The sequence below is a fragment of the Oncorhynchus gorbuscha genome, linkage group LG13 (assembly GCF_021184085.1).
Source record: "Oncorhynchus gorbuscha isolate QuinsamMale2020 ecotype Even-year linkage group LG13, OgorEven_v1.0, whole genome shotgun sequence".
Classification (NCBI taxonomy): domain Eukaryota; kingdom Metazoa; phylum Chordata; class Actinopteri; order Salmoniformes; family Salmonidae; genus Oncorhynchus; species Oncorhynchus gorbuscha.
In genome coordinates, this window is record NC_060185.1 from 49715811 (window position 1) to 49725708 (window position 9898).

At 46.0% G+C, this 9898-nt stretch overlaps 2 protein-coding genes across 3 annotated transcripts; one reads left to right on the top strand and one right to left on the bottom strand.

Annotated features, from left to right (window-relative positions):
• The first annotated feature begins 746 nt into the window (after positions 1 to 746).
• On the top strand, positions 747 to 2361 carry LOC123993080 (homeobox protein six1a-like). The gene is made up of 3 exons (XM_046294846.1): positions 747 to 1255; positions 1688 to 1851; positions 2044 to 2361. The coding sequence occupies exons 1-3, from the start codon at positions 851 to 853 to the stop codon at positions 2192 to 2194; spliced, it is 720 nt and encodes a 239-aa protein (XP_046150802.1). The 5' UTR covers positions 747 to 850; the 3' UTR covers positions 2195 to 2361.
• Positions 2345 to 7145, bottom strand: qpctla (glutaminyl-peptide cyclotransferase-like a). Of its 2 annotated transcripts, none has more exons than XM_046294845.1 (7): positions 6724 to 7145; positions 6391 to 6501; positions 5935 to 6228; positions 5207 to 5368; positions 5041 to 5140; positions 4832 to 4948; positions 2345 to 3516 (listed from the first exon to the last, which is right to left on the bottom strand). In XM_046294845.1, exons 1-7 carry the CDS (start codon positions 6934 to 6936, stop codon positions 3371 to 3373), a joined length of 1143 nt encoding a protein of 380 aa, XP_046150801.1. In that variant the 5' UTR covers positions 6937 to 7145; the 3' UTR covers positions 2345 to 3370. The 2 variants fall into 2 exon arrangements, with proteins under 2 accessions (XP_046150801.1, XP_046150800.1); XM_046294844.1 differs by having other exon boundaries at positions 6391 to 6537.
• Positions 7146 to 9898: the final 2753 nt, after the last annotated feature.

Below are 9898 nucleotides of genomic sequence, written 5' to 3' on the forward strand. Positions count from 1 at the left end.
AGCGGTTTTTGTATACGATACTGTGCATGAGTTAGACACTAAAGGAGTGTGTGTGTGTGTGTGTGTGTGTTGTTTATCCATGAGCCCAACCTTTGTCTACATGTAGTGGTTTTTCTCTTTTAGTGTGTGGTGCTCCAAAGGCTGTTTGTGCACAATCTCCTACACACACACACACACACACACACACAGACACGTGTGCGCACACACACAACCTTCAGCTGAGTTATCCAAAGATATGAATTTTTTTTTTAATGTACTTTTTTAATAGCGAGTAAAGGGACTATTAGATCTTTTTAAACGTCTGTTTTGTCCTCTTTTGAGAGGTTGGTTTTGTACTTAAAGTTATTTTATTTTTTATATACAGTTTTATTGTGATTCTAATAAACTACATTTAGAATACATTTGTTTTGGGTGAATTTTGTAAACGTGAACACTTCTCTATTTAAATCTCCATGTGAGATTCGTAGGGGTCAAGGGATCAAACTATTGAGGAGTGCTTACACTACCAAATCACATTTTAGAAGCGCTTTTCAATTTGGTTTGTAAATTAGATTTAAATACTCTTGTTTGAACAACACAATCATGCTTTCTATCTGGATGAATGGGTACACAACTGAGTACAATCCGGTATGTGTGACTGTTTTTGTAACCCCCATACTCTCAGGTTACCTGTGAGTTCAACATTGCCAGGGCGGGACCGGGTATGGATAAGGATATATATACACACACACACACGTTCACACAGACTTATTCACCCAACAGCAGCTCTCTCTAAAACATTTCCCTTCACTGAGAGAGTTGTGAAAGGGCACAGAGGTAAGCCAACTAACCTTTTGACCTCTTGGTGTGCATGGGCTCCATCTCCATGGCGATGTTCTTCTCGGTAGAACAGGTGGCGTGTATGTGCGAGGTACTTCTGCAGAGCGGACGCATGGAGCGCTTGACTGACTTCCTCCACACTCTTCCCCCCTCTACCTCCTCTTGCCCGGGGGGTCTGGAGAGCATCCTGAAGGCGCGGGCTGCCGTGGCCTTCCATCTGGGGCGCTTCTCGGACCTCTACGCCCTCCTGGAGAGCTTCCATTTCTCCAATCGCAGCCACCCCCTGCTGCAGCAGCTCTGGCTGAGGGCACACTACCTAGAGGCCGAGTGTCAGAGAGGGCGCCCCCTTGGGGCTGTGGGGAAGTACCGCATACGCCGTAAGTTTCCCCTGCCAAGAACCATCTGGGATGGAGAGGAGACCAGCTACTGCTTCAAGGTACAGTGAATGAAATCTGCTAGGTTTGTTTGAGCAAATATTAATACTATATTTAATCATTATACTGCCTCAGCATTTTTGTTTCTTGTAAAACGAAATGTCCCTGGGACCTGGTCCATAATTAAGCTGTCTGTAATGCATTAGGTGTTTATCTTGAGTTTAGCCCTTGTGGTGTCAAGATGGTATGTCAAGACAAAAGGGACTTTCTAACTGGATGTTAAGCCTAAAGTGTGTTACACTCAGTCTGCTTCAAATGCACTGAACACCTGTCTTCACAGTACAGGTCAAAGCAGTATGATGGCTGTAACGTCCCTCATATCAGTGCAGATGAAGGGAAGGAGATGAGGAGCAGAGGCCTCTTACTGCTACCATGAACTTTAAATCATTAACCTACTTGTTTCATAAATCCGAGGTTAACGTTCCTATTTACAGGAGAAATCCCGGAGTGTGCTGTGGGAGTGGTATTACTGTAAACCCTACCCTTCACCACGTGAGAAACGAGCGCTTGCGGCCGCCACCGGTCTCACCGCCACCCAGGTGAGCAACTGGTTCAAGAACAGACGGCAACGAGACCGAGCAGCTCACGGTACTACCGGGTGAGTCTTCACTTTCTCCTTCTAATACATTTCATGAGAAATAGTTCTAAAGGAGTTTCTAAATGTTCATCCCTCCTTTAGTTTCTATTGAGGACTGCATGATTTTTCATTTAGCTAACAGCTTTGCAGTGGACTACCACTGCCCTCTTCTGGCACAACCAGGGAACTGACACTCTCTCTCTCTCCTCTTAGGGAACAGAAAGGTTGTGGACCACCTCTTGGCTCCAACAGAACCCCAGGAGCAGCATACCCAAAGGCCTACCCCTTCTCTGACAATGGACGTACAGCTCCCACTTCTAAGCCATATGGGCGGGGGACAACTCTGAATCTCTTCACTACCTGAGCCATCATGTATAGTAGGCTCACTTCATAGCCACGATTCACTTGTCTTGACAGAAATGTATGTAAGACCATTCAATCTTTTGAGTAGCGTAGTTTCATGATACCCTGTACTGAAAACTGTAGGTTGTGTTAAATCAAAGTCCAAAGCAAAAACATTTTTAAAATAGTTTAATTGAAAACAAATGTGTCATCAGACCTAATCATTTACAAGTACTTGAAGCATTTGGGAATAAACAATATGGTTTAAAAAAAAGAAGTGCTCCCATATCATGCTTCCTGAACACAACCCAGGTTGCAGCTGAGAGAAACCACGGCAAGCACACAGCCTCTCCCACTGTATGTCCCATAGGGACGGGTGTGAGATGATTCCTGTTCACTGAGCTTAAACAACATCATCCAGTGTGCACGCAAGCTGCCTGCCTCCCGCAGAGGCAATCTGGCCTATTTAGATTCGGACTGACGCTTTTGATTCAGCTGTGTTCTTATCCAGCTTACTTTCGCCCAGCACCTTCTCTGATTGAAGCCATTTTTGAAATTGGCACTCTGGTAAGATGTGAGACAGATGACATGCTAAACCAAGCCTGGGCCGGAAACCTCTTGGGGAGAGGTAATGCATACAGAAGATATCCAGTGATGGGACAACCATTTCAATGTCATTCATTATGTTCAAGTTTATCGGTCACTGCCATGCTCTGAATACAACCGTCAATGTCAGCTCAACGAGCTTATGGCATGAAATCAAGTCTACAGTCTATTCACTGAGTGTTGGAAAATCACAACAGAGGACCATATAGCATAAAAGATTAGGTTAGCGTTACCTTAAGACTTTACAACAAAAAAAGAGGCGATGAGAATATTAAAATCCACAAAGGCCTCTTCCAGTTATTTTTCATGAACATGTACCATCAAGGTTTTTCTCTGATACAAGCTGCCTACATCCAGCAGGGTCACTTGATGGTAGTTCTGCTCTCCGATCAATGTGTCTATGAGTGTTGGTTTCAGTGGATAGAACCTGTCCAGTGACAGAGGAACATTATCTCTCCTAGTCTTTTGCAACGTCAGGGCAAAACTGCCCCAAACCCCTGTCTGTATTTCCTACACTGTGGTTAAAAGGTGTCCCATGTAATCTGTTGGTTCTCGGGTTATGGGACCAGTCCAAGGGTGGGTCCAGGTGTGGTTAAAAGCCCAGGTACTCAGCCAGGAACACAGCCAGAATCTTGGTCAGGTTTTCCACTGTGGGTCGGTGCATGTTCTCCTCCGTGTCATCCAGCGTGTGCCAGAATGGGGGGAAGGGGGTAGCAATGACATGAAGCACAGGAACACCTGAGTTGGTGTGAAAGAAAGAATAGCAGGATTTAAATAATTTCTTAAGACAAAATCCCATCAGCCGAGGCGACGAAGTGTTGTGATAGTACAGTCGTGGCCAAAAGTTGACATTTATTTCCACAAAGTTTGCTTCATTGTCTTTAGATATTTTGTCAGATGTTACTATGGAATACTGAAGTAACACGCTTTTTCCAAGACTTCCGCAATCCTCCCTGGCATGCTGTTAATTAACCTCTGGGCCACATCCTGACTGTTGGCAGCCCATTCTTGCATAATCAATGCTTGACGGTTGTCAGAATTTGTGGGTTTTTGTTTATCCACCCGCCTCTTGAGGATTGACCACAAGTTCTCAATGGGATTAAGGTCTGGGGAGTTCTGGCCAAAATATCAATGTTTTGTTCCCCGAGCCAATTGGTTATCACTTTTGCCTTATGGCAAGGTGCTCCATTCATGCTGGAAAAGGCATTGTTCGTCACCAAACTGTCCCTGGATGGTTGGGAGAAGTTGCTCTCAGAGGATGTGGTGGTACCATTCTTTATTCATTGCAGTGTTCTTAGACAAAATTATGAGTGAGCCCACCTCCTTGGCTGAGAAGCAACCCCACACATGAATGGTCTCACGACGCTTTACTGTTGGCATGACACAGGACTGATGGTTGCCCTCACCTTGTCTTCTCCGGACAAGCTTTTTTCCGGATGCCCCAAACAATCGGAAAGGGGATTCATCAGAAATGTTTTCTTGGGCGACCTGAAGCCTTCTTCACAATTGAACCGCTCTTCTTGAAGTTCTTGAAGATCCGATAAATGGTTGATTTAGGTACAATCATACTGGCAGCAATCTCCTTGCCTGTGAAGCCCTTTTTGTGCAAAGCAATGATGACGGTTGGTTACCTGTTTCATTGCAGGTAACCATGGTTGAGGGGAAGAACAATGAATCCTAGCACCGCTATCCTTTTCAAGCTTCCAGTCTGTTATTTGAACTCAATCAGCATGACAGTGATCTCCAGCCTTGTCCTCGTCAACACTCTCACCTGTGTTAATGAGAGAATCACTGACATGATGTCAGCTGGTCCTTTTGTGGCAGGGCTGACATGCAGTGGAAATGTCCTTTTGGGGGATTCAGTTCATTTGCATGGCAAAGAGGGACTTTGCAATTAATCTGATCACTCTATACAAAATTCTAGAGTATATGCAAATTAACCATCATACAAACTGAGGCAGCAGACTTTGAAAAGTAATATTTTTGTTTCATTCTCAAAACGTTTGGCCACGACTGTATGTCAGTTTGTCTGTATATGAGCACACCCTCCCACCTTTATGTAGGAAGGGGATGTGGTCGTCCTGCACAGGGCCCAGGTACACGTCCTTCCTGAAGTAGGTCTGCTCAGAGGGGTGAGAGGTCAACAGACCCTGCCTGTGCAGCCTCTTCTCTGAGAGGGATGGATGGAGGAGAGTTAAAGCACAGAGTGCAGAAAGACAACGTCAATAAGGGAACTGACCCTCCCTGGGGTGTGTATGTTACCTGCAGCGATGAGACGGTCAAACCAGCGGGCAGTGTTGTCAAAGTGATTTACAATCAAAGGGTCTGGACCACCAAGCAGGTCCAGTAGAACAAAGAGATCCTAAAATGGACGGAGGTGAGAGTGAGTGGATGCCGATATTTTAATGTGCACACAAAGGTGTCTTACCACAGCCTGCAGCAGGTTGGTGTGTGTGGAGCCTAGTGGGTGGGGTGTGTGTGCCATGCGCTCTGCCAGGTGCCTTGATCCGTAGAGAGAGTCTGTGGCTGTCCACTCCTCAAACGACTCCTCTCCGTCAAAAAACACTAACTGGAGGGTTACAGCAGATGCCTACAGCACAGAGACAGAGGATGGAGGTAGGGTTTAATTGCATTAGACAGTGGTGAGAATGTTCTGCTCCGTTGCCAAGTAAAGGCCAAGGCAATGTCATTTCATCACATCTCAATTCCCAACAACAATTCGGTTGTGTGTGGTTGCGTGTATTTCTGACTACCAAAGTAAGTCTCTGGGGGGAGTGGCACTGCTAAACAGAGGATGAAGTCTGCTGCTAAAAACAGGGCTGCTCTCTGCAAGGCTACAGTCAGCACTTTTATATTCTACACTGCAGAGAGAGAGCGAGAGAGGAGGGGATAGAGAGTAGGGAGAGAAACCCAACTACTCAGCATCTCACCTCACTCTGTCTCCCTCACCAGTTCTCTGTTCTTTCCATTGCAGTATTTTATTCTGTTTATCTGAGTAAACTGCCTGCTGGCCTTAGAATGGTTCTCATGTTATGTAAAAAAAAATATATATATATATTGAACATTTGACTGTTTATCTCAAAATCTCTTATACTGACTAAACTGATAAATAGATCTAAAATGCAGTCCTGGGAAATAAACTGATGGACATGGTACCTGCTGATTGAGAGCTTTGAGCTGGGCGTCCAAGGCAGAAGCCAGCTCCAGGATCATGGCACATGGCACCGCTGAGTCGCTGGCCCCCAGGAACACCCTCTCCGGGACGCGGGGGTCCGGGGGTAGGACCTTGGAGTCATAGTGGCAGGTCAGCAGCAGCCTGCGAGGGGCCCCAGGGTCAAGGGTCGCAACGATGTTGGAGAAAGTAACCTGACCCCGAGGCGTTGGTGACAGGAAAGAGTCGAGTTCTACTGTCCAGCCAGCGGAGAGGGAGGACAAGGTGGAGGAGATGTGCTGATAAAGAAATGAGAAAAGGGTGTGAACTCGAGGCATTTCGTTTGATATTTAACTAGAAATGATATACTCTTTCCTACATGAAAGTGCTGTGAGAAACCATATAAATGCATCATCATTATTATTATTATTATTGTCACCTAGTCCACCGGACCCACTCACTTGGCGTACGGTCTGGCTGCCCAGGGTTCCTGGGAGTCTCTCAATGAGGATGGGCCTAAGGTGAGTCTCCCACAGGCGTGATCCGTCTACCTGGGACACCAGCCGTCGCACCTGGGATGGAGAAGACTTACTGGCCTTATGGGATAACTGGAGCAGAGGAATGAGTGGGTGGGTGGTAGAGAGAGAGCAAGAGATGAACTCGTGGAATAGAACACACAATAACAAACCACAAATCACTGAAACCCACACCATTCTGTGTGCCAACTGTACTTGAACAACAATCACTACCGCAACTGTAAATAGTACAGTAATTGATTGAGTTTAGTTCCTTACCCGGTCTTTTGCCAAATCTACGACGGGGATTCTGTTGTTGCGGTTGCTGCTTGTTTCGTTGGACAAATATAAGCCCAACACCATAGCAAGAGTCAGCACACCCAAGAGGCAGAAGACCAGTACCCGAGCACGGGGCATCCGAACCGAGTTGCAACCAGGGAGATCACCGTTATTCGCCTGCAAAGGCTTGTACCGTCGACTAGTTCTCGACATAACAAAGCTTTCTAAAACGCGGTTAGAACGAAAAAGACCCGTATCTCTATAACTGAAACTCACCACAGCTGCTCGGTCCTTGTTGGCCCGATCTACAGCTACGTGTCAGTCCCCGAACTGAACTTACAGTGAAACCACCTATTATGTGGTTAGATAGAGTCCGCAATTCAGCTCAGCGTCCTATTTTGAAGTTTTCGCCGTATTGCACCAGACGTCTATTATTTTCAATAGGTAGATACAGCAACTAACGTGGTTTGTAACTTCTGTAGCTTCTCACCCAACTGAAGTAATCGAATCCACTGATAACGCAACACAACTTGCTTTTTTTGGTGCCTGATTTCCGGGTTTTCGTTGACAGTGACGAGGCAAGGGCTTATTTTAAAGGCGCAGTCGCCGTCTGACAGCTCTCTTACTAAGCATCGATAGGTATTTAACGCATCAGCTAGCTAACTACTGAACATAAATATTTGTGAAGGTATCTGTGACCAACAGATGCATATCTGTATTCCAAGTCATGTGAAATCCATAGATTAGGGCCTAATGCATTTATTTCAATTGACTGATTTCCTCATATGAACTTTAACTCAGTAAAATCGTTGAAATTGTTGCATGTTGCGTTTATAGTTTTGTTCATATGTTAGAGCAATCTGAAGGTCGATGACCATTGGTTAATGCATGCAGTGTCTGAGCCAGAGGAACGTGCCCGTTACGTTGTTGCCGCTTCTATCCAATGACATTACTGTTCCATTTGGTTCCATTCAGGGTTTCATTTGAGGATTCAGTAGATGCATTGTATGCCTCAGGTCACATGCACAAGTACAAACAAAACCTGTTCATGTCATCAAATAGTTAAATTGACTCTGTCAATCACCACATTCTCATCAGCAGACTCAACAGCCTTGGTTTCTCAAATGATTGCCTCGCCTGGTTCACCAACTACTTCTCCGACAGAGGTCAGTGTGTCAAATCTGAGGGCCTGTTGTTCAGGCCTCTGGCAGTCTCTATGGGGGTGCCACAGGGTTCAATTCTTGGGCCGACTCTCTTCTCTGTATACATCAATTATGCCGCTCTTGCTGCTGATTCTCTGATCCACCTCTACGCAGACGACACCATTCTGTATACTTCTGTCCCTTCTTTGGACACTGTGTTAACAACCCTCCAGATGAGCTTCAATGCCATACAACTATCCTTCCGTGGCCTCCAACTGCTCTTAAATACAAGTAAAACTAAATGCATGCTCTTCAACCGATCGCTGCCTGCACCTGCCTGCCTGTCCAGCATCACTACTCTGACTTAGAATATGTGGACAACTACAAATACCTAGGTGTCTGGTTAGACTGTAAACTCTCCTTCCAGACTCACATAAAACATCTCCAATCCAAAGTTAAATCTAGATCGCCGAAGCTGATCCTCGACTTTGGCGATGTCATTTACAAAATAGCCCCCAACACTCTTCTCAACAAATTGGATGCAGTCTATCACAGTGCCATCTGTTTTGTCACCAAAGCCCCATATACTACCCACCACTGTGACCTGTACACTCTCGTTGGCTGGCTCTCGCTTCATACTCATTGCCAAATCCACTGGCTCCAGGTCTACAAGACCCTGCTAGGTAAAGTCCCGCCTTATCTCCGCTCACTGGTCACCATAGCAGCACCCACCCGTAGCACGTGTTCCAGCAGGTATATCTCACTTGTCACCCCCAGAGCCAATTCCTACTTTGGCCGCCTCTCCTTCCAGGTCTCTGCTGCCAATGACTGGAACGAACTACAAAAATCTAAAACTGGAAGCACTTATCTCCCTCACTAGCTTTAAGCACCAGCTGTCAGAGCAGCTCACAGATCACTGCACCTGTACATAGCCCATCTGTGACGACCCTCCCACTCTGTCTGCCGTATTCTGTCTTTGTTCTTGTTTCCTTATTAGGATGCCGGTGGGCGGAGTTGAGAGGGTCGTCAGCTACATGGGAAACACCTGGGCCAGGTGTCTCCCAGGATAAATAGACCTCTTCAACATTCATGGAGGAGACTCTCTCCATGCAGACACCTGTTGTAGATTGTGGTGTGGTTCTTGGTGGCCTTTTGTTTGTGTGCTTTGGCACCTTTCAACACCCTGCATTATCACATTCATGCATGCAAAACACTCACTTACACTACGGACTACTGATTACACACACCATTGGATATTTTCCTTAGTTGCTTTAGTTAATAAATATATCTTTTGTTACTCCTTATCTCCACGTTGTCTCCCTTTGTTACGGGCTTTGAGCCGGTTCGTGACAAGTGGGGGCTCATCCGGGATCTTTGAACTATTGGTTTGGGAGACCGTGGAGGTACGTGTTTGGTTTGAATATGGTGTTTGAGTGTGATCGGCCCAGTATTGGTTGCCTTTGTTGTTTGGTTTGTGTGCTGCGTTGGAGAGAGTATAATGGTTAGTTTCCAGGCCTTGCCTAGCCTGGAAACTCTTGTTCTACTTTCTGTTGGGAAGTCAGTCTGAGGAGGTGAGTAAATCGGCTGTGTACCTCGGTAGGAGATTTGTGTAGGGTAGTGGAACTTGCTACCCGGAGCTATAGCCTTTTCCCCTGATAGGTTTAGCGACGTGTTTCATTTTTGGAATATGTTGGGCATGGTTAATGTTTGTTATTTTTGTGTGGTGTCTGTGGACTGAGCAGTTGTCTCGGGGCACATCCGTGGCTTGGTGGAATTTGCCAGCATGCTGGGGAGTTCTATTTCCTTGCCAGCGGGCTACAGTGCGTAAATTCCCACCGCAAATCTGCACGAAGACTAGGGTTGAGTTATTGTAGGTTTTGGGGAAGCTCCATATCTCATCTCTCTTCTGTGGTGCTCAGGGTGATTGTCAATTCTCGGGTTGTGTTCTGGTGTGCTCAGCAGAAGGGAAGAGCGAGAATTTTTTTGTGTGATTATGGCGTCTTATGTAGATAAGTTCATTCGCTCTCCATCAG

Excerpts from the sequence above, each read along its gene's own strand:
- LOC123993080 (XM_046294846.1), top strand. The coding sequence starts at position 851 with ATGGGCTCCATCTCCATGGCGATGTTCTTCTCGGTAGAACAGGTGGCG. Across the intron at positions 1,256-1,687 it reads AGACCAGCTACTGCTTCAAG|GAGAAATCCCGGAGTGTGCT; the intron begins GTACAGTGAATG and ends TCCTATTTACAG. Across the intron at positions 1,852-2,043 it reads GCAGCTCACGGTACTACCGG|GGAACAGAAAGGTTGTGGAC; the intron begins GTGAGTCTTCAC and ends CTCTCCTCTTAG.
- qpctla (XM_046294844.1), bottom strand. The coding sequence starts at position 6,936 with ATGTCGAGAACTAGTCGACGGTACAAGCCTTTGCAGGCGAATAACGGT. Across the intron at positions 6,538-6,723 it reads TAGATTTGGCAAAAGACCGG|TTATCCCATAAGGCCAGTAA; the intron begins GTAAGGAACTAA and ends CCTCTGCTCCAG. Across the intron at positions 6,229-6,390 it reads GCAGCCAGACCGTACGCCAA|CACATCTCCTCCACCTTGTC; the intron begins GTGAGTGGGTCC and ends TTTCTTTATCAG.